This window comes from Pimephales promelas, chromosome 21 (genome assembly GCF_988280905.1).
Source record: "Pimephales promelas chromosome 21, fPimPro1.hap1.1, whole genome shotgun sequence".
In the NCBI taxonomy this organism is placed as follows: domain Eukaryota; kingdom Metazoa; phylum Chordata; class Actinopteri; order Cypriniformes; family Leuciscidae; genus Pimephales; species Pimephales promelas.
The window spans coordinates 29,543,421-29,564,885 of NC_142789.1; the positions used below are offsets into that span (position 1 = coordinate 29,543,421).

At 37.8% G+C, this 21,465-nt stretch overlaps 1 protein-coding gene across 3 annotated transcripts in view; it reads right to left on the reverse strand.

Annotated features, from left to right (window-relative positions):
- Positions 1-7,678: 7,678 nt before the first annotated feature.
- Positions 7,679-21,465, reverse strand: part of pax7a (paired box 7a) — a 78,725-nt gene continuing 64,938 nt past the window's right edge. For all 3 annotated transcript variants that reach the window (XM_089124834.1, XM_039674258.2, XM_039674257.2), the window contains 2 exons: positions 14,527-14,770; positions 7,679-10,298 (listed from right to left, as the gene is read on the reverse strand). In XM_089124834.1, the coding sequence (XP_088980960.1) occupies positions 10,183-10,298; positions 14,527-14,770 (360 nt within the window). In that variant the 3' untranslated portion in view covers positions 7,679-10,182. The remainder of the gene's footprint in view (positions 10,299-14,526; positions 14,771-21,465) is intronic.

Here is a 21,465-nt window from a genome sequence, read left to right on the forward strand (position 1 = left end):
ATAAACAATTCCGACGTGAAGATGCGCCGCGTTCCTCTCTGAACTCGAGGTGAGACGTGCTCTCGAGAAGTGGAGAACTTCTTTAGAAGTTGAAGACGCACTCGACTTCGACGAGGGCCCCCCGAGATGACAATGACGCATTCAAAACGAATCGACTTGAAATATCTTAATTCGACTTGCTTTTGCAAATTTAAGGCCTTACATGAAAAGGCAATATTGGAAGACGCTCTTTCGGAGATCTCCCGCTGCCAAAGATGAGACTGAAATCCCAGCTTACAGAGGCCTCTGTCTGCGCAAAGCTGGAGTCAAAGTAGGACGTCAGACAGGCCGCGGCGCAGGTACATTATGTATCGTGGAATAATTACGGGATTTAGAGAATTACGGGTCTCCGCAAGTGCTTTCACTGTGACAGCCATGACAGTCGGAAACAGCGCGGCTCTCTTAAGACACATAAGCCTCAGAGAAGAACACCTCCACTGTAATCTGACTGGATCAGGTCCTCGGTGGCTCTTTAAACCCTCATTTTCTTACATATATATGTAGATATAAAAAAGGCACTCTGCCTAGATGTGTTCAAATGATATCATGCCGATTTGTTGTTTTGTTTGCATCCACAGGCCTAAAAAAATCACTCTAGGATCCTATTTGTTTCACCTTATTGGTAATGAGATTGAATGGAGAGCTTCAGAAAGGCCGCATTCACACTGCAGGTCTTGATGCCCAATTCTGATTTTTTGACCATATCTGATTTTCTTACATCTTCTTTTAGAAGTGACCCATATCCGATATCTGCATTTACACTGGTGAAGCAAATTAAGGCAGACAAACTGATCCTGAAAAGCTTCCAAAAAAGGAAGTAAAAATGGCACTATGTGCTTTTTTCCTGCTTCCACGTTCGGTCGTATCCGATCCACGTAGGAGGAAAAATTCGGAGTTTGGTAACTTGGACCTGTAAATGAGGCCTTAATCGTGCTTAGATTGAAAGATAACACTGTAAAAACAATACACTGCCCAGATTTACTAAAAAAAATGTAGGCAATGTGTTTGGCCAATTCGACTTTACCTGTTTTCGACATGCATCTTTAACTACTAAAGCAATCACAATTTTCCATTTGAACACACTAAAAGTACTCTTAAAACTAAATTTAACAAGCTCCAATCAACCGGTAATGCTACGTTCACACCGAACGCGAATCGCGCGTCAAATTCGCGCCTGACGCGTCTAGTTTGATGCTTGACCACTTTGTGTTAATTCGCGTTTCAAGAGTGAAACTGACGCGCGTAAAAACAAAAGTTTGAAGCGAAATTTACGCGCGTGATGCGCGTCAGAATCGAAATCCATTGGCGGCCATTGTTTTTATGTCGACCGAGCATTCATCGAGAGATCACCGACCTGTATTTAGTCTGGAGAGCAGAACAGTAGCGTGGGGATCATCGTCGCCGTATGTTTGTGTCCTCCGGACCCTTCTGAGGTGAACCGTTTGGCTAGTTTCACCATTTGCTCGCTCCAGGAGCTGCGCTGGATGACGGCCGCTGTCAGCGCTACTTCCGCCTGTCCCGCGCCAGTTTGATGACATGTTGTCCCGCATCGGAGCGAAGATCACCCTCGCCCTCATCCACCTAAGCTGTCATTTATTTTTGTTTTGATGATAAATAGAGCCAGCTTCCAAAAGTTATTAACTTGTCCTGTGATTTTTTTTCTCTCTCACGTCCAGACACGAACTTATGCACATATGTTGATTGTCTTTACATCATAATACTATTTTATATAATCTAGATATGGAATGAATAACATTCAATACAAAATGAACATGTCTCGTATAAAGAAATAATGTTTTAAGTGATAAAATATTTGCTTTGTTGTGCATATTCCCACCATGCATTTATTACAAAATAATTTATTGAAGCATCCAGACACTTCACCACGTGAGCAAGCAGCTAGGCTCCTGATTGGTTAACGCGGCGCGAATTCACGCCAAAGTTTAGATTTTTCAACTCGGGCGGCAGGTGCGAATGGGCTATATGCACGCATAAGTTCCGCATTTGACGCAAGGATGCTCGTCCATTTCCGGTTGTGGAGATTAAAGGGGAAAACGGGATTATGGCAGAGTCTTCAATATATACTGTCCTCCAGTCTTTGAAACGAAACGTACATACGTTTAGATGTAATTTTATATATAGTTATGTTTATTTAATATAATTTTAAAAAGAAGCATAAACACAACGAGGGGTGTCTGTTTTTATCTGTTTTTGTGACTAACGTTTCTTTAGTATAACCATGGAGTATAAAATTCAGTATATATTCTCGGTATTGCATTGGACTCTACGATCAGCGGAAGTTATCGAGCATCCCTAATGCTTCACCGGAAATACCGCCGTGCATAGAGCCCATTCGCGTCAAACGCGTGAATGCACAATTGGCACTAACTGAATCATTCGCGCGTAACGCACTTAACGCGCCAGACGCTCAATTCGCGCCATTCGCGCGAACTTGACACGCGAATGAGGCGTATTCGCGTCTTCCGCGCCGCAGGAATTTTTTACGCGTCTTTGCATTGACTTAACTATTGAAATCATTCGCGCCTGACGCGCTGTTCGCGTCCGGTCTGAACGTACCATAAAAGCATCTCAAACATGTTTTTCTCACAACAACAGACGCAAACTTTTGCTCATCAAATATAATATCATGCAAATTTCTAGCCGTCCTGAACCTAAGCCTCTTCAACAGACTCTTCAAAATCCAACTCAACTGGGGAAAAACAAAAGACAAAGTTCATAGTTGAAACATTTTAAAGATGTCTGTAATCAAGACGTAATGTTTTTATACTAATCTGAGAGAAGGTAACTTGAATGAAAGTCTACGTGCTACGCGAGCAACCTTTGAAACGTTTTGCCGTTGTTCAACTCCAGAAAAAGTGGGGCAATCATGGCTTCATTAAACTGTCCTCCACTCAGTTTGTTGGCTCTCGCTGGGCCAGGTCCATCAACCTCCTCATTCTCCATGCCTGTCCAGTCCTGCTTCCTCACCGCTAGCTTTCCCTTAAATGAGATCCAAATCTATCAGCCGTCCTCTCTCCGAGCGGCCAGCTCAGTCTATGCAGATGCCTCTCGCTGTGGGGCCTGCGTCCTGGGAGATAGGAGTCCACCGGCATGCTCCTCTCCGCGGCTCAAGAGTTTCATTTCCATCCCTCTGATCTAAACAAGCCCATTACCGGCAGGACACAAGCCCGGGCCCCTGGAGAAAGCTCTCGGCTAAGCCACCGTGGCTCATAGCCACCTTCAATGGCCATACGTCTGGTGCAGGGACCACATATACGGGCCGGCACTTTATCAGAACCTCTCCAGAGAAGCGAGGGGAATTGGCTCTTGTGGGTCTCGTTGAATCCTCCTCCTGTAGTCAATCAATTACAGGATCAAAAGGGGAGAGAGGAGAGGGTAACAAAGACGAGGACACGCGGTCGTCTGGGCGGTGCCTCGTGGAGGAAGAGAATTGAAGAAGAGAGGCCCGAGGATCGGTGTTGCAGCCAGAACACATGCTTTCGCTTAATCCAGAAGAGACTTGAAACATCTCACACATGCATCCGAGGGAAGTTGATGATGAAAACACAAAGCGTTTGGGATAAAGACCGTCACACAATCATACGTGGCTGTCAAGAGGTTAAAACTCCAGCTCAACCTATTGATTTATGCTCCGCAAAGCCATTCAAATGAATCACCGTGTGGCACTAGCATGCATGAATGGGAATGCATGAACTGATCAAATGTATACCTTGAATGCAATGTATGATGCTTTGGATAAAAGCGTCTGCCAAATGCATAAAATGTCAAATGAATCATAGAGGTACTTTCACTCAAAAAAACTCATTGCTAGTAAATTTCACAATTATTCACAAAGAAACGTTACATTTTTGAAGTAGAAAGGCTGAAATAGTATTTTTGTTTTATTTGCAATATACTTGCAACACTAAACAGCTGAGAATCACACTCTACCAGACTTTTCAAGTCGAAAACAACAAACTTAAGACGCACGAAAAAATGAAAACAATACGCATTCTAAAATCAGCTCAAAATATCAAACGTGTTTCATATCCTCTGACTGGATGGAATCATAATCTGAAGCTTAAAAGTCTAATTCTGGACCCATCATATATGTGCGTTTGAACTAGTATAGTCCAGCCTTTACTTGGAAAGGGCCGGGCTTCAACTTAATGGTTTGAGAGGAATGCATACTTGCATTCTTTTTTTAAATACAAAAAATATACATAAAAATTAATTATTGTATTAAATATTTGAATGTATAATACACTCTCAGAAAAAAAGGTACAAAAGCTGTCACTGGGGCTGTACCTTTTTAAAAGGCACACTTTTGTACCCAAAGCCTGCATATTGGTACCTTAGTGGTACATATTAGCACCTAAAATGTACATATTAGTACATACGTGTACATATTAGCACCTAAAATGGACACATTAGCTCCTGAAATGGACATATTAGCACCTAAAATGTACATATTAGCTCCTGAAATTGACATATTATCACCTAAAATGTACTTAGCACCTAAAATGTACATATTAGGACCTAAAATGGACACATTAGCTCCTGAAATGGACATATTAACACCTAAAATGGACACATTAACACTTAAAATGTACATATTAGCACCTAAAATGGACAAAAGTTTACCTTTTGAAAAGATACAGCCCCAGTGACAGCTTTTGTACCTTTTTTTCTGAGAGTGTATATTTTTTTGCCACCATGCAAATGGCAAACACCGTTGGATTCACCAATGAACACTTTCTCACAAAGGAGAGCGTTTTGTTGAGCTTTATCAATCTGTCACTATAGGTACAATTATGGTTGATATTTCAGATATGAATCTGCCCTTGGAATTAGCTAATCAGGGTTATTCTTTTTTGACAGGAATAAAAAGGAGGCTGAGACTTATAATCTTTACAATAGCAAGCACTAAAGATGCCAGATCACATGATTTTCACAACTTTAAAAACTGTTTTATGGAGTTTTTCTCTACTTATTTTCTTCCCCGGAAAGACATTTCGTTAGCTGAACAATCGATATGTTGTTAAACAACAGTAATCAACCGTAAGTCTATCTCGTTTTCACTCGTCAAAAATAAACGGTGTCTAACCTTAACCAAGTTCTGTTCTGTGAAACTCTGATGGTGTGGTGATAAATACAGATTAAAAACGGCATTTTTATCAGAAAGCAACAATGGATCCATTGAGCTATCATCAACATGATGAATTGAAATCACCTACAGTGTGTAAAGTCGGTGTGAGGACAGCAGCAGCTGGTTTTGGTATCATGCGAATCGGTTTGGTATCTGCAGCATACCAGCAGTTCCTATGTGACGGCGTCACCCACATTCATTCTGCAGAACCTGCCACACGAGTCCAGGCCAAACCGGACCACAGACAGACTGGCAGTTCTGGAGGAATGTCATAACTGGACAATAAATGAATGACTTCCTACAGCTGTGCATTTACTGGAACTTGGGTTTCAGTGTCTATTCATGTGCACAAAGAACCTATTCAGAAAAAAAATATTTCAAATAATTTTATGGGATGTTTTTTTTTTGTCAATTCCAATTAATAATATGTACAGTAAGAAAAACTAGCTCTGACAGATCATTTATGATTTAAAGAACAGATTGGGGAGCCTGATATGCTGATATTTTCTGGAAGGAATGGAGCAATCTTATCGTTTCTAGAAAGAACAGAGGGTGCCGACCTCATCAATTCAACATGACGTCACACACGCACACAATGGGGGGCAAGACCTTTAAAGGGATTTTCACTTTGAAATTAATTTGTTGGTATGTTTTAGCTTACCTCAAGGCCAGGGCATCCAAGATGTAGGTGTCTTTGTTTCCGCAGTATTTTCAATTTTTTAGGTCAAACTGTTCGTGTCTGTCATATAATGCAGGTCTATGGTCACCACCTCAAAGAGCATGCACAGAGAAGTCCAAATTAAACAGGATTTAATGACTCGTAAATGTAAGCACACATTGATGGCCTAAGACACACAAAACGAGCGGTTTGTGTGAGAAAACGAACAGTATTTATATCATTTTTACCTCTTTTTTATTTTTATTGATGCAATATTTACAAACAGAATAAGTCGACACATACAAGCAGTATTCTATCAAAACAAGAAGAAATTATGAAACCGAATACATTAAGAGAGGAGATTTAAAAGAAATGTTCGTTTTTACCTCTTGTAACCACAGCCAGATCGTGATCTGAGGCCGCGGGCGCAAGCGCCGGAAGTGATCTCTCGCGCGATTGTGAAAAAAAAAAAATCAACATTTTCTGTTTATCTATGGTTGATATATCGAAATCGTCTTCTATTGCAATTTCTTGTACATCTAAATATGTTTAGATCTTCACAGTGAAAGGTAACGTTTTCGAAATCTCTGTGTAAACAATGAGTGACGTTCATGTGCGAGAGATCACTTCCGGCGCTTGCGCAGACCGAAGCGTCCGCACCCTCCGTGTACTTGGAAGTGACAGTGGTTAAGAGGTAAAAACGATATGAATACTGTTCGTTTTCTCACACAAACCACTCGTTTTGTGTCTTAGACTATCAATGTTTACTTACATTTAAAATGAATTTCAAGTTTCATGTGTTTCTGAGACCCAGGCAGACTGTTGTCCTCTGTATGTAACTTAGCGGATTTCTCTGAGACCATACAGTACATGTCACAGATTTTGCTCTAAATGTCTTGTAAATTTTTGGAGGTTTCACCATGACATGGTCTTTAAAAATGACTGACATTGACTGAATGATCACATTTACTCTTGAGGAATTATGATCATATTTTGTAATTATCATTTCAAACTGACTTTTTTTAACAAACTGTTTGCTATAAATAAAAAGGAAAAGGAAAACGTTATGGGGTTTAAAATAAGACTATGACTTTCCATTGCGAAACAGGGCATCGATTTCAACATCCAGTAGCACTTACACAGAATGTTTATCAGGCTTTTGGGGAGATAAGTGAATCTGGAAAGAAAATATATATTAATATTTCTTTGAAATATGAGATAAAAATGTTGCCAAGTTGCTACTCCCATTATTAGGTACACTTCTTTTTTCAGTACGCCTTGCCCCAAGAACACATTAATATGCAACTGTAAAAAGTTAAATAAAGATTTCAACTTTAAAAAGCAAGGGTACATGCTGCCTTAAAATTTTAAGTTTAGTCAAATTGAAATGAGAAGTTGTACCACTTAAAATTTTAACGCAGCACGAACACGTCTTTAGTTGATTTATTTGTATTTTTTTACAGTGATGCATGGTATAGAATGGAATTACCCATTTATGACTGTTTACACACACACACTGAATTAAGTAAAATAGCATATCAAATATGCAACCTATATGCCTGCAACCTAAAAAAATAAATATGAATAAAACATGTTTTTGCCTATACATGTCTTTTACATTTTTAAATATAGCAGCAGGTAATGTACTGTACAATATATGGATGACAAGTGCCCTAAACTTGCTTTCTTTGCATTTGCAAATTGTGTTTCAAAGAAACACAATTTCTTTGCATTCTATAAACCACAGAAAAACATGAAAATATGCATACAAATATAATCTAAAACCTTTTAAAATTTTGTTAAGCAAACTCAATACACTTTAAAGACAATGATCCTTATTTCAGTTTTAGATCTTTAATTGATAACATTTACGCCAGTGTTACAGTAAAGACACCAACAGGCTGAAGGTAGTAAATACCAAATACAAGGTTCCCACTAAAGCTACTACTTCATACAGCAGAATAAATTATACCATGGTAACGTACACACACATGCTGAAAGGAAATGGGAGGAAAGCATAAACACAAATGCTAACGAAAGCAGGTCCCCAGTTTGACGTCCCAGAGGGGCATGATGGATCATATTTTTAATATCCAAATGTTGATTAACAAAGGTGTTAGCCGTGAATGCTCTATACTAGAAGTCATTTCAGTTTTTTGATGGAGATATCGACAGCTGAAAGCCAGGGGACGGGGTTCGATAATCGCTCGAGGATTCGTTGTAAGTCAGAAGCAGTCAGTTAGCACCAAACACTGCTGTGTTTCCCACAGTCCATCAGTCACTTCCATCGCAAAGTTTCAGCTCCAAACGGGTCGAATGTCAATATTTCATCGCCACTATGGATCCACAAATGTGCTGAAGCAGAAGCACAGAATCATAAGCGATACACACTTCCGTTCAGTTTTAAGTGTTAATGTTTTTTTTATCGAGAGCTTCTCACACACACTTTGAATCCTAAGAAAAATGATACATACGAAACCAAAGCAGTAAATATAAACACAAAATTACAATATAAGACTTACAGATATCCCCTGCTTCATCTACCACACAACACCTTTTCTGTTTTAGTATAAAACATATTCTTTATAAACAAACAATAAACGATCTGCTTCATCTACTGTACAATTCCATTTATGTGTCAAAATGTCCAACGTTCTTTGTACAAACTTGTGAATGTGAGAGATCTTAATTACAGGAGCCCTGGGTGTGTTTTCTAATACAAAAAAGAGAAAAGGAAAACCGGAGAGGAAGAGAGCAACCAAGAAAGAGGTTAGGGTCGGGAATGTTGTCAAAATTACACACTAACACTCTAAAAAATGCTGGGTTGTTTCAACACAGATTTGGGTCAAATATGGACAAACCCAAATGTTGGGTTAAACATGTAAGTTGAACATTTTAAATGACATTTTTAACCCAACATTTGTTTTTGTTCATATTTGACCCAATTTTGGGTTGAAACAACCCAGCATTTTTTAAGAGCGTATACCATTCAAAACTTTGAGGCCAGTAAGACTGTTTTGTGTTGTTTTTGAAAGACAAAGATGCAATACATTGAACAGTAAAGATGTTTATAAACTCTTAAAAAAAATGCTGGGTTGTTTTAACCCAATTTTGGGTCAAATATAGACAAACACTGGGTTAAAATGTCATTTAAAAAATGTAACCCAATGGCTGGGTGTGTCCATATTTGACCCAGAATTGGGTTTTAGCATTTTTTTTTTTGTAAGTGTAATATTACAAAAAACTTCTTTTGTTTGTTTTCTGTTCATCAAACGAAATGTATCATGATTTCCACCAAAATATGAAGCAGCAAAAACTGCATTCAACATTTATCCAATAGGAAATCAGCATATTGGAGTGATTTCTGAAGGACACTGAAGTTTGATCACAGGAATAAATTACATTTTACAATATATTCATGTAGAAAACAGGTATTTTAAAGCAAAATAATATTTAGTGTTTTTATGGAGCACATAAATGCATTTTTGGTGAGCATAAGAGACTTCTTTAAAAAAAAAACAGCCAAACTTTTGAACGGTAGTGTACTTGGTCTAAAAAACACTTTCTACATAGTTAATAAAAAAGTTTGCATTGCTTAACTCAAAATCATAATATGCATGTTTGAAAAAAAAAAAACAGAATCTCTTGATTTTTTTGTCTTCTATAGTTCGAGGACAAAGTGTTGCTTCTTTCTAGAGAATTCAAGAATAAAGTTCACAATTGTTTTCCAAACAATGCTGTTTTCTCCCCCCTCCCCTCCTAGATGATCACTATAGACGAAACAGGGATTTGAGCGAGAGAGAAACGCCTGGTCCTCTAAACGCACAGCTGATTCCCAGCAGAAAGCCTAAAGCCAGGCGTCCCGCAGAGTGGCCATGGTTTGCATGGAATGTCAAGTGAAAAATGAAGCGGAGAAGGTCAAACCGCTCGGGGCGAGGGAACCCGGAAAGCGGAAAACCAGCAGTCACACTTTCAACACACACACACTAGCCCACTGCTAGCATTTCACATTAAAAAAAACCCTTAGTGTTCAAATGAATAAAAAAAATGCTACGTGTGGATCTTGAAACAGCGAAACGAAAACAATAGTTACGATAATCATAATTACAGCAACTGTAAGGGCAATCGTAATAACAATACCGATAGAAAACAAGCGAGATTATCCGTTGTAATGACACTGATTCATACACAACTATGCACAGCAAGGTGAAAGTACGTTTTGGGAATGCGTTCTGTCCGAGTTAGAGGTCCATGGCCCGAATCTCGGAATGGCGAGAGTCTCGTCTTGGGAATGAAGAGCTCCAGCTGGGGGACCTCAGGAGGTGTGTGTGAAGCTTCAGTAAGCCTGTCCTGTCTCCACCTGGAGGAGTCCCAGCACTGCCGAATGATCGCCCAGCTTCATCCTTCTCTGAGTCGACAGACTCACGTTCTTGGCCAGATAGTCCACAGCGGCTGTAGGAAACACACAGACACATGGCATGAGCAGCAAGTTCCACATAAAAGCGTCTGTATGATGTTTACTAAACAGTCTCGTGACATAAAACAATCTGGTGTATTTCTAAAAGGAGAAGAATTAGAAATCGTCTCGGAATTTAAGTACCTTGGTCTGACTGACCCTTGATTCTACATTAAGTTTTAAAAAACATGTCAAAAAAATATTGAATAAAGTAAAATTTAATTTACGAAATTTTAAACAAATTCGTCAATTTATACCATTTGGGGCTGCTAAAGTGTTTTTACATTCGATGATTCTATCGCATATGGAATATTGCTGTACCAGCTGGACTTTGACCGGTATGAACACATTTACAGTAAATCAATAGAATTACTCTATAAAAATGCCTTAAAAGTCCTTGATAAAAAGCCAATGTCCTTCCATATTTGTAAGATTTTACAAAAACACAACATATTAAGCATAGAGAATTAAATTTTTTTTAAATATGCCGGTTTTGTTTACAAAGTGTTACATGGATTAGCCCCACCCCCCTTGTTGGACTTTTTTAAACTAAACACTAAAAGTGGTGCCAGGACACGGGCCTCTGTTAGAGGTGACTGTGAAGTTCCGTTCAGAAGAACAGCCTTTGGACAGAATTCTCTGTCTGTGAAGGCCTGTAAGTTATGGAACAGTATCCCCATCTCTGTCAGGGAATGTTCCACATTTCCTATATTCAAAACCAGACTCAAAGTGTGGCTTATAGCAAACCAGTCTTGTGACCCCTAAGTGTTTTCTGTGTTTTTTGTTGTTGATTCCGGCTTGTAATTTTTATTTAGTTTTTTTGTTTATTTTGTTTTTGTTGTTATTTTGTTTGTTGTAATCTTTGTATTTTTTGTTATTTGTCTAGGGACTACGGATGTAAATTAGCCCTGTGGCTATAATCCGGCATGTTTACGTCTGTTTTGTTGTCTCAATTCAGAAGTTCATTAATGTGCATTGTCCCTATCAAATAAATAAATAAATAAATCTCACAGCAATTTATGCATTAATAAAACCTTCGTTCAAATGGTTTGTTTCAACGAACCGCTTCAAAAGCTGTCCAATTGTTAAAAACACATTCAAAATCACAATGCTTTTCATTTTTCATTATATATTGGTTGTTTTTAGCGTAAAAGACCTAATTATGCTCACGCCAAATGATGTTTTTAACATGTGTTAATACCAAGCACAGATTTTTTTACCTCATGCTTTGACACTGTAAAAATTTTGTTGTCAAATCAACTTTATAATAATTTATTTAGTTGAGATAACTTATTATTTTGAGTTTCTGATGGTTAAATTAATCTCCTTCATTGTATTAACTCACTTTTTCCAGTTCAATCAACTTAAAATTTTAAGGCAACCCAGGTTACTTACTTTTTTAAGTTAAACCAACAATATTTTTTTACAGTGTAGTAATCACAACATTTTTTCTTTTGTCAAACCAACTTAAATAATTTATTTAGTTCAGATAACATAATTTTGAGTTTCTGATGATTAAATCAGTCTCCTTCATTGAATTAACTCACTTTTTCCAGTTCAATGAACTTTTTTAAGTTAAACCATCAATATTTTTACAGTGCCGTGTTTTAATAGTTTAGTTTTTAATAGTCACGTCGTTTTTAAAAGTTTAGTAATTTTATTGTGCCTTAGTGTTTTAGATTTAAATTTAGCTTTATTTTTATTTGATTTGTTTTAGTTTTGGTAGCTAATTTTATTACTTAAACTTATTTCAGTTTTATTACTTTAACTTATTTAATTTTATTTTAAGTCTTCAAAGTGCAAGTTTTTAAAGTTTTTTAATTCATATTTTTATTTTGTTTCAGCTTTATTTCTATTGAATTGAAAGCCATTTTTAATAGTTTGAGTTAATAACAACACTGGTCCAACCGAATCATTCAAATAGAACCGACTCATCACATGAATGACTCTTTTGTGATTCAAAAATCATATCACTGATGAGCCCGTTCTCATCCCAAGGCCTCATATAGTGACGCTTTTGACAATGCATAGACATCCAACGCACACGCGACATATATAGGCCAGAAGGCGCCACCTAGTGGCCGAACCCTAACACTACCCCAGACCTAAACCTACCCATAACCCAAGCGTGGTTTATTGACGTTAAAGGGTGCCATGTGCGTTGGATGTCTACACATTGTCAAAAATGTCACTATATGACGCCCTGGGATGAATACCGTCATCGGTCACTTTTTTAAACCTCTGACCAGAGTGTTTACTCAAATAAAGAGTAATGAAAGATAACACACACACACTAAATTGAGCATTTAGCCATTCAAGGGCCAAAGAGACAGAGAAGTCCTGGTGTCATTCATTCAGCTCTCCCTCTGTGTGTGTGTGTGTATGTGCCAGTCTTTATTACTCTAAGCGTTTGAGATTTCATGCTTCATACTCGCCTCATTTCCAGCAGCTCTCTCATCTGACTCATTAAACAGATCAGTCCTCTCAATCTCACTCATAATTAACCTGACATTCGCTCGTCAGATCTCTTCAATCAAGCCTTCTGCACCTTCTGATGGACCTGACGCTACTTCACACACCCACACAATTATCTAGTTAACTAACTGGAGACAACCCATAGACCTCTGCTGTTCGTACCTCATTCATTATAACCCAAACTAGCAACATACACCTTAACAGAAAACTTTAAGCAGTTTTAACCATTTTTACCTTTGAAGACACCGAGTTTGCTGGAGTCAGATCACCTCAACACTACCATTCAAAAGTTTGTTGGACATATACGTAACGAAACACACAATACAAACACACATATAATGGCGGGGGAGAGAAGCCACTGACTTCTGTGGCAACATCAGCCTCTGATTATGTTAATTTAATCAATCAAATCTTTCCTGTCCCGAAGCTTGTGTGTGTGTGTGAGAGAGGTGAATAAAAGGACATTAGGACCCTAGGGGTGTAAAGTGGGCTTTGAAGTGCCCGTTTCCCAGTCAAGGGAAGAGTGCTGTGACTAACAGAGGAGCCCGGGGCCGATGCTGGGGTCTTTATCAGGAGCATGTGTGTGTGTGATGGGCACAGGGGTCAAAGTGTCCTGAGATGGTCAGTGTCGGGCACTGCTCACCGAAATAAACGAACTCGGATGGGCATCAGTGTGATAAAACAATAATGGCTTACCTACTGAAAATATCAGCATGTGTTGAGCTCCAAAATACAGTAAAAACAGCAATATTGTGAAATATTATTACAATTACAAATAACTCAACTCTATTTGAATATATTGTGAACTGTAATATATTCCTGTGATCAAAGCTATATTTCAGATCATTCAGAAATCACTCTAATATGATGATTTACTGCTTAGAAATGGCTTAATGGGCAATTTACTGAATAAAAGTTTACATTTCTTTTAAAAATAAAGAATAAATACAGAGGCAGTTTATAACTTGACTTTATTAAGCTGAATCTCAAATGTTCAACATGTTTTTAGCACCAAACACAAGCTATAGACCAAACTATGAAGTAGACGATGAACAGTTTTCATTGCTTTATCACAACGGTCTAAAAAAAAAAAGCCTTAACACTTAATGGTCTTAACAGAGATATATTACTATTGTTTAAAAGTTGGGGGTCAGTAAGATATTTTTTAAAGACATTTAAAACATTTATTCATTAAGGTGACAGTAACCACAATTATAATGTTACAAAATATTGCTGTTTTAATAATACTTTCTATTTATTTAAGAATCTTGAAAAACAAATATTACGGGCTGACAAAAAAATTAAGCAGTGCAACTAATTTCAACATTGATAATAATCAGAAATGTTTCTTGAGAAGAAAATCAGCATATTAGAGTGATTTCTGAAGGATCATGTGACTCTGAAGACTGAAAATTCAGCTTTGATCACAGGAATAAATTACATGAATTAATACAATTACGAATTACATTTAAAAAATGTAATTGCGACTTCTTATCTCACTTGCAATTTTGAGAATTGCGAGATAAAAAGTCACTTTTTAATTTTTTTTGTTGTGGCGTAAACACATACATACAAGACGGTTATTTTAAATTGTAATAATATTTCACAACATTACTGGTTTTACTGTATTTTTGATCAAATAAACCCAGGCTTTGTGAGCAGAAGAGACTTGCAAAAACATTACCGGCATTTACAACATTAGACATTTAGTCATATACACAGAGTGTTTAATGGCGGGACAGTACGTACTCTGGCCGTACTGGCTGTACTGGTATCCAGCAGTGACGGGGTCCACGCTGTAGCTGGTGGCGCTGTATGTGGGGGGACAGTAAGACTGGGACGAGGCCAGACTGTCCTTGATGGTGTCTGAACGCTGGCTACAGCTCGCTGAGATCGAGTTAGATGCCTCCAGACCACCGTGGAGAGGAGAGATGGAGAAATCGTGCTGAGACTGGGACGGGACGGCACTGGGGTTACTCAAAATACTCATCACCTACAGAGACACAGAGACAGAGGCGGGTGTTTAGAGACGGATCCGCTGGTTTGCGTCTAATTCTGCCCATCACTCTTAAAAATAAAGGTTCATTATTCTCATGGTTCTATGAAAAATATTTATGCATACACATTTTGTATAATAACAATAAGGTGCTTTATAGTGGAAAAAGGGTCCATAGAGATTATTACAATTCTTCACACTAAGAAAAACTATTTGTTCCCCTTAGGCAACAACATCAACAACTCTGTAGTGTAAAGGAGAAGGACTTCACCTGGACTTCAAGACACGTCACGTCACGTCAAGTCACGTTAAGTCACATCAAGACACGTCAAGTCACGACACGTCAAGTAACGTCACGTCAAGTCACGTCACATCAAGTCAAGTCAAGTCACATCAAATAAAGTCATGTCAAGTCAAGTAACGTCATGTCAAGTCAAGTCACGTAAAGTCACGTCAAGACACGTCACATCAAGTCAAGTCAAGTCACGTCAAGTCACATCAAATAAAGTCATGTCAAGTCAAGTAACGTCATGTCAAGTCACGTAAAGTCACGTCAAGACACGTCAAGTAACTTCAAGTAAAGTCATGTCAAGTCAAGTAACGTCATGTCAAGTCAAGTCACGTCAAGTCAAGTCAAGTCATGTTAAGTCACGTTAAGTCACATCAAGACACGTCAAGTCACGACACGTCAAGTAACGTCACGTCAAGTCACGTCAAGTCACGTCAAGTCACGTCACATCAAGTCAAGTCAAGTCACGTCAAGTCACATCAAATAAAGTCATGTCAAGTCAAGTAACGTCATGTCAAGTCAAGTCACGTAAAGTCACGTCAAGACACGTCAAGTAACGTCAAGTAAAGTCATGTCAAGTCAAGTAACGTCATGTCAAGTCAAGTCACGTCAAGTCAAGTCAAGTCATGTTAAGTCACGTTAAGTCACATCAAGACACGTCAAGTAACGTCAAGTAAAGTCATGTCAAGTCAAGTAACGTCATGTCAAGTCAAGTCAAGTCACGTCAAGTCAAGTCAAGTCAAGTCATGTTAAGTCACGTTAAGTCACATCAAGACACGTCAAGTCCCGTCACGTCAAGTCAAGTAATGTCATGTCAAGTCAAGTCACGTCAAGTCATGTTAAGTCACGTTAAGTCACATCAAATCACGTCAAGTCACGTTAAGTCACATCAAGTCACGTCAAGTCACGTCAAGTAACGTCATGTCAAGTCAAGTCATGTCACGTAACGTCACGTCAAGTAACGTCATGTCAAGTCAAGTCACATCAAGTCACGTCATGTCAAGACACGTTAAGTCACATCAAGTCACGTCAAATCAAGTCAAGTCAAGTCACGTTAAGTCACGTCAAGTCAAGTCACGTCATGTCAAGTCATGTCACGTAACGTCACGTCAAGTCAAGTCACGTTAAGCCACATCAAGACACGTCAAGTAACGTCATGTCAAGTCAAGACACGTCAAGTCACGTAACGTCAAATCAAGTCACGTCAAGTCACGTCAAGTCAAGTCACGTCAAGTAACGTCATGTCAAGTCAAGTCATGTTAAGCCACATCAAGACACGTCAAGTAACGTCATGTCAAGTCACGTCAAGTCAAGTCATGTCACGTCACGTCAAGTCACGTTAAGTCACCTTAAGTCACATCAAGACACGTCAAGTCACGCCACGTCCCGTCCAGTCAAGTCACGTCAACTCAACTCAAGTCAAGTCACCTTTATTTATATAGCGCTTTTTACAATACAAATTGTTTCAAAGCAGCTTCACAGAGATAACAGGAACATTATGCAACAAAGTTTGTTTCCAGAAGAAAACAGTGCCACAGTAAGTTCAGTATTTTTTCATTTTTGTTGCTAAAAAGTTATTAATGTAGTTCATTTATATATATATAGCTGCTCTGGAACATACCATGATGTCATCGTCCAGCTCAGTTTAGTTCTCATATAATGGCATCAATGCAGGGAGATCAATATTATTGTTGAATATTAAATTAAGGGTTAGGGCTATGAAAAATGCACAAAAATATTAGTTTAACTATTTATCTGAAATATTTATTTTCAAAAACACATTTTACTCTAAAACTGTAAATCTAAGTTGTGTTCCAAATTTGAGGTTGATATCTCAAAAAAGAGCTCGATTTTTTTTTTTTTTTGGCCGCAGTACCAAAAGTTGTCACTAGATGAAATTTGTCTCCCATTAATTTCCAATGTGCTCATTTTTCACAGACTATTTGTTTCAGGATCATTTAACCTTTTAGAATCATGTCCATTATTTGTGTGTGTTCACATAGCAAATGCTAAAACCTTTACCAAGTTTCGTACCATTTCAATGAAGAAAAAAATTATATTTTAATAAAAACAGTTAAATATTTTGGTCAAAAATGACAGAAGAGCACCATTAAAAATGGCAGGTGCCAATTCAGCCAATCAACATACACTCACATCACTGGTAGTTCCCATTGTGCTGGGTTAGACCCAATACAAGCTAAGTTAGTCCCCGCAAAAGGCATCAAAGAGTGGGCACCTCTGCCAGTGGTTATAGGAACTATGGAAACCACTCGTCTAAAATGACCAATAAACCACAGTTGGCTTTCCTGCAACCATTAGACAGCAGAATATATAGATGTGCTCAAGAATATGAGGTCATTCTCTGAGTGCAAACAGAGGGAAGGGACAGAGAATGAAGCACTGCCAGCGTCCCGGAGTGATTCGAAACGGCCAGAGAGAGTGATACAGCAAAAGAAAGAGACGAGGAGCGAAGCCAGACCCATCAGACCCCTGTACCGAGGCCTCCAGCACAACAAGCACTGAGGGAGAAGATAATCCCGCCCCCAGGCTCCAGGAACACCCCCACGCTCATGAATAATAATGAGCAGCGGTCTGACTCTGAACAGAGCCAAGTACATGATCTCCCATCCCGAACACAGGCCCGGCTCTTCAACCAACACCGATGTGAGCTCAAGCTGCTTGTATGTGAATTGAGAAACAATACTTTCACAGTTGGGTTGTTTCAAGCCATGTTTGGGTCAAATATATACAAACCCAACAGTTGGTTTACATTTTGTTATTCAATTTTACACTTGGTTTTGTCCATATTTGACCCAAACATGCGTATTATTTATTGGCAAACTCAATCAATGACTAAGTTTGACCTATTTTGACCTCCTCAATTCATCAAAATGTGTATACCATCAGAATATATTGTATTCCACAATGCAATGCACCATTCCTAGTGTCTGGGAATGACATTATTACACTTTCAAACAGCATTAACTAAACATGCATATTAGTAAGATCAAGTGACAACGACTACTATTATAAAGTATACAGTTTCACACAATGGACGGCATGCATGACACACAAACCAAATTTTGTGTCAATCGTCCATAAAGACACAGGAGTGATTTTATGAGTAATTATCACATATTAAATAAATAAATGTTTTTATTTAGGTTTTTATCACATAATATTCATTTAATATATATATATATACATACACGTATATAATTTTTTTATTTATAATTTATTTTAAATGTTTAATTTTATTTTGGGCCTATATATATATATATATATAAATTATACATTTATTATTTATTTTACATTTTTAATTTTATTTTGGGCCTATTAAAGGTAAGGTGTATATATATATATATATATATATATATATAATAAAAAAATAAATTTTTTAAATAAAATTTTAACATTTAAAAATAAAAATAAAAAAATAAAAAAATAAAAAATAAAATTAAACATTTAAAATAAATTATAAATAATAAATTTATATACGTATATATATATATATATATATATATATGTATGTATATATATACACCTTTAATAGGCCCAAAATAAAATAAAAAATTTAAAATAAATTATAAATAATAAATTTAAAAAAAAATTATGCCTACAGAATGCAGGAAACAGTGTGCCGTAAACTAGCATTTCTTTGCAAAGCGGTCAATTTAGTCAACTATATTCTAGCTATGTTGCTCATAGAAAAGGGGTCAGGTCAAAAGGTCATGCAAGAAAACGTATCATGTAAAAAACACATAAGAGAGAAATATGAAATAGTGTTTGGGTCTGGAGAAGTGTTTTCCAGGAAGCCTCACACATGGTCTTCCCTCTCAGGCGACAGAAAGCATCCTTCCCAGCATCAGGTTCACGTTGCGTCTCGATACGCTACGCTGACCTTTGACTCCCTTTGGCTGCTAAACCAATTAGACCATCACGGAGCTGGTTAAACACACACACAAACCGAGTTTAAACGCAGTTCACATCAGCTAACCAAAAAAAAAAAAAAAAAAATCAACCTGCAAAACAATCGGTGACAACGCGGCACACGCGAGCGCACGGGGGAAATGAATAACATTATGATAAATATTCCCAAAATGTCTTGCAGGAAATATGGAAGACTCGAGGCACGTCGGACGCATAACTCTGCTTAGTGGTTTCCTCAAGCTAATTCTATCAGTATGGAAGCCCCTTCCACGCACATGTGACATGCATCCACATAAGTGGGAGATTCATTGCCGTGTCTTTATAAGAGACACATGAGATGTGGCCATATGGCTGGAAGATTCATACGTTTCCTGATTATGGCAGACACAAGTAGCCCTTGTTGGTGGCCACACGAGGGGGCCGTGACGGCAGCTGCAGGGGTGGGACAGATTTAGTCAACGGTTAATTGAAGCTTGATTACACTGCTTCCTTCTTTATATGCACATTAAATTAAAGCGGCAGACAATCAGGACTGACTCCTCTATCAGCGCTTCTAATTATAAAACACCAAATTCCAGCAGCGCTTCCTCAACAGAGCCGCACTGACCTCCTTTACAGAGCGAATGAAGGGAAATCGCTGGACTTTTGCTGGAAAGTCTGCTAATGTTACACATTTACTTTAGATAAAATACTAGTGATGCATTCACATCACATTGTAGAAAGGATAGTAAATGGCTCAGTGTATAATTAGGGGTACATTTCACATAAACAGAAAAGTATGTTGGTTTCATTGTATACGTGTTTGCCACCACACACTCTGATTTTGCTATGGATCAGTCCTCAATTTCACAATTTTGATTATTTCAAATGCTACACAGAAACATTGTGCAACAGGCATGCTACACAAAAGAAAAAACTACTATAGCTTACTTAAGATTTGTTATCACAACATATTTTCTTTTGTCAAATCAACTTTATAATAATTTATTTAGTTGAGATAACTTATTATTTTGAGTTTCTGATGGTTAAATTAATCTCCTTCATTGTATTAACTCACTTTTTCCAGTTCAATCAACTTAAAAATTTTAAGGCAACCTAGGTTACTTACTTTTTTAAGTTAAACCAACAATACTTTTTTACAGTGATAGTAATCACAACATTTTTTTCTTTTGTCAAATCAACTTAAATAATTTATTTAGTTCAGATAACATATAATTTTGAGTTTCTGATGGTTAAATTAATCTCCTTCATTGTATTAACTCACTTTTTCCAGTTCAGTCAACCTAAAATTTTAAGGCATCCAGGTTACTTACTTTTTTAAGTTAAACCATCAATATTTTTCAGTGTATATACATGATTCCCAAGGAGAATCCTAACATTAGCATATCGCTAAGCTAATAGCAACACAATGCACAAAATAAACTTTTAGATAACCGCTCGTTTTGAGTCATTAAATCATGTTTAATTTGTCTTCTCTGTGCATGCTCTTTGAGGTGGTGACCATAGACCTCCATTATATGACTGACAGACAAGAACGGTTTGACAAAAAAATATCAAAATTGAAACTACTGCGGAAACAAAGACCCCTACATCTTGGATGCCCTTGGCTTGAGGTAAGCTAAAACACACCAAAAATTTATTTCAAAGTGAACTATCCCTTTAAGAGCTCTCCAAAAATGTCTAACATACTGAAATATTTATCAGTTTATAAGTCGTATAAGTCGACAACTACTTTTGAATGGACATCAAACGGGTCGGCGCGTATGGTTGGGTTGCGGAGAGTTTGTGAGATAGTGGTTTTCTAACACCGACTCCCGTATAATGGAAATCATTATGAACATCAGCTATGCTAATTATTTCCCATCTGCCTTTCTGCTGTTATCTCGGGACACTTGTCCCGAGAAAAATGGCGTTCGTCAGGTCCAGATTTGTCACAGGGATTTCGGATGCCCCAACGCCTGTGAAGAGACAACTCAACGCCGGCGATATGTTATGGCGCCGTTTATACATAAACAATATTTACAGTATATTTAATATTTATATATAAACAATATGAATGTAAGCCAGAGGAGAACTGGCCCCCGACTGAGCCTGGGTTCTCCCAAGGTTTTTTCTCCATCCAATCTGATGGAGTTTTGGTTCCTTGCCACTGTCGCCTTGCTTTTGGCTTGCTTGGTTGGGGTTATTTAATATTTTATATTTAACAATATTATTGATCTGTGTCATGTTATCACTGTGAAGCTGCTTTGATACAATCTGTATTGTGAAAAGCGCTATATAAATAAATGTGACTTGACTTGACATCAATGAGGAACGGTCTAGTTATGCCATACACGACTATGCTTGACCTCTATAGGATTCATACAAGGCACAGGGGCCAATGAAGAGACATTGGATGCATCCTTAATTAAAACGTTGTTCGGTTTTTTAAACTGTTATATTTCCACATCGGGAAACTGTGACCTTGACGCAC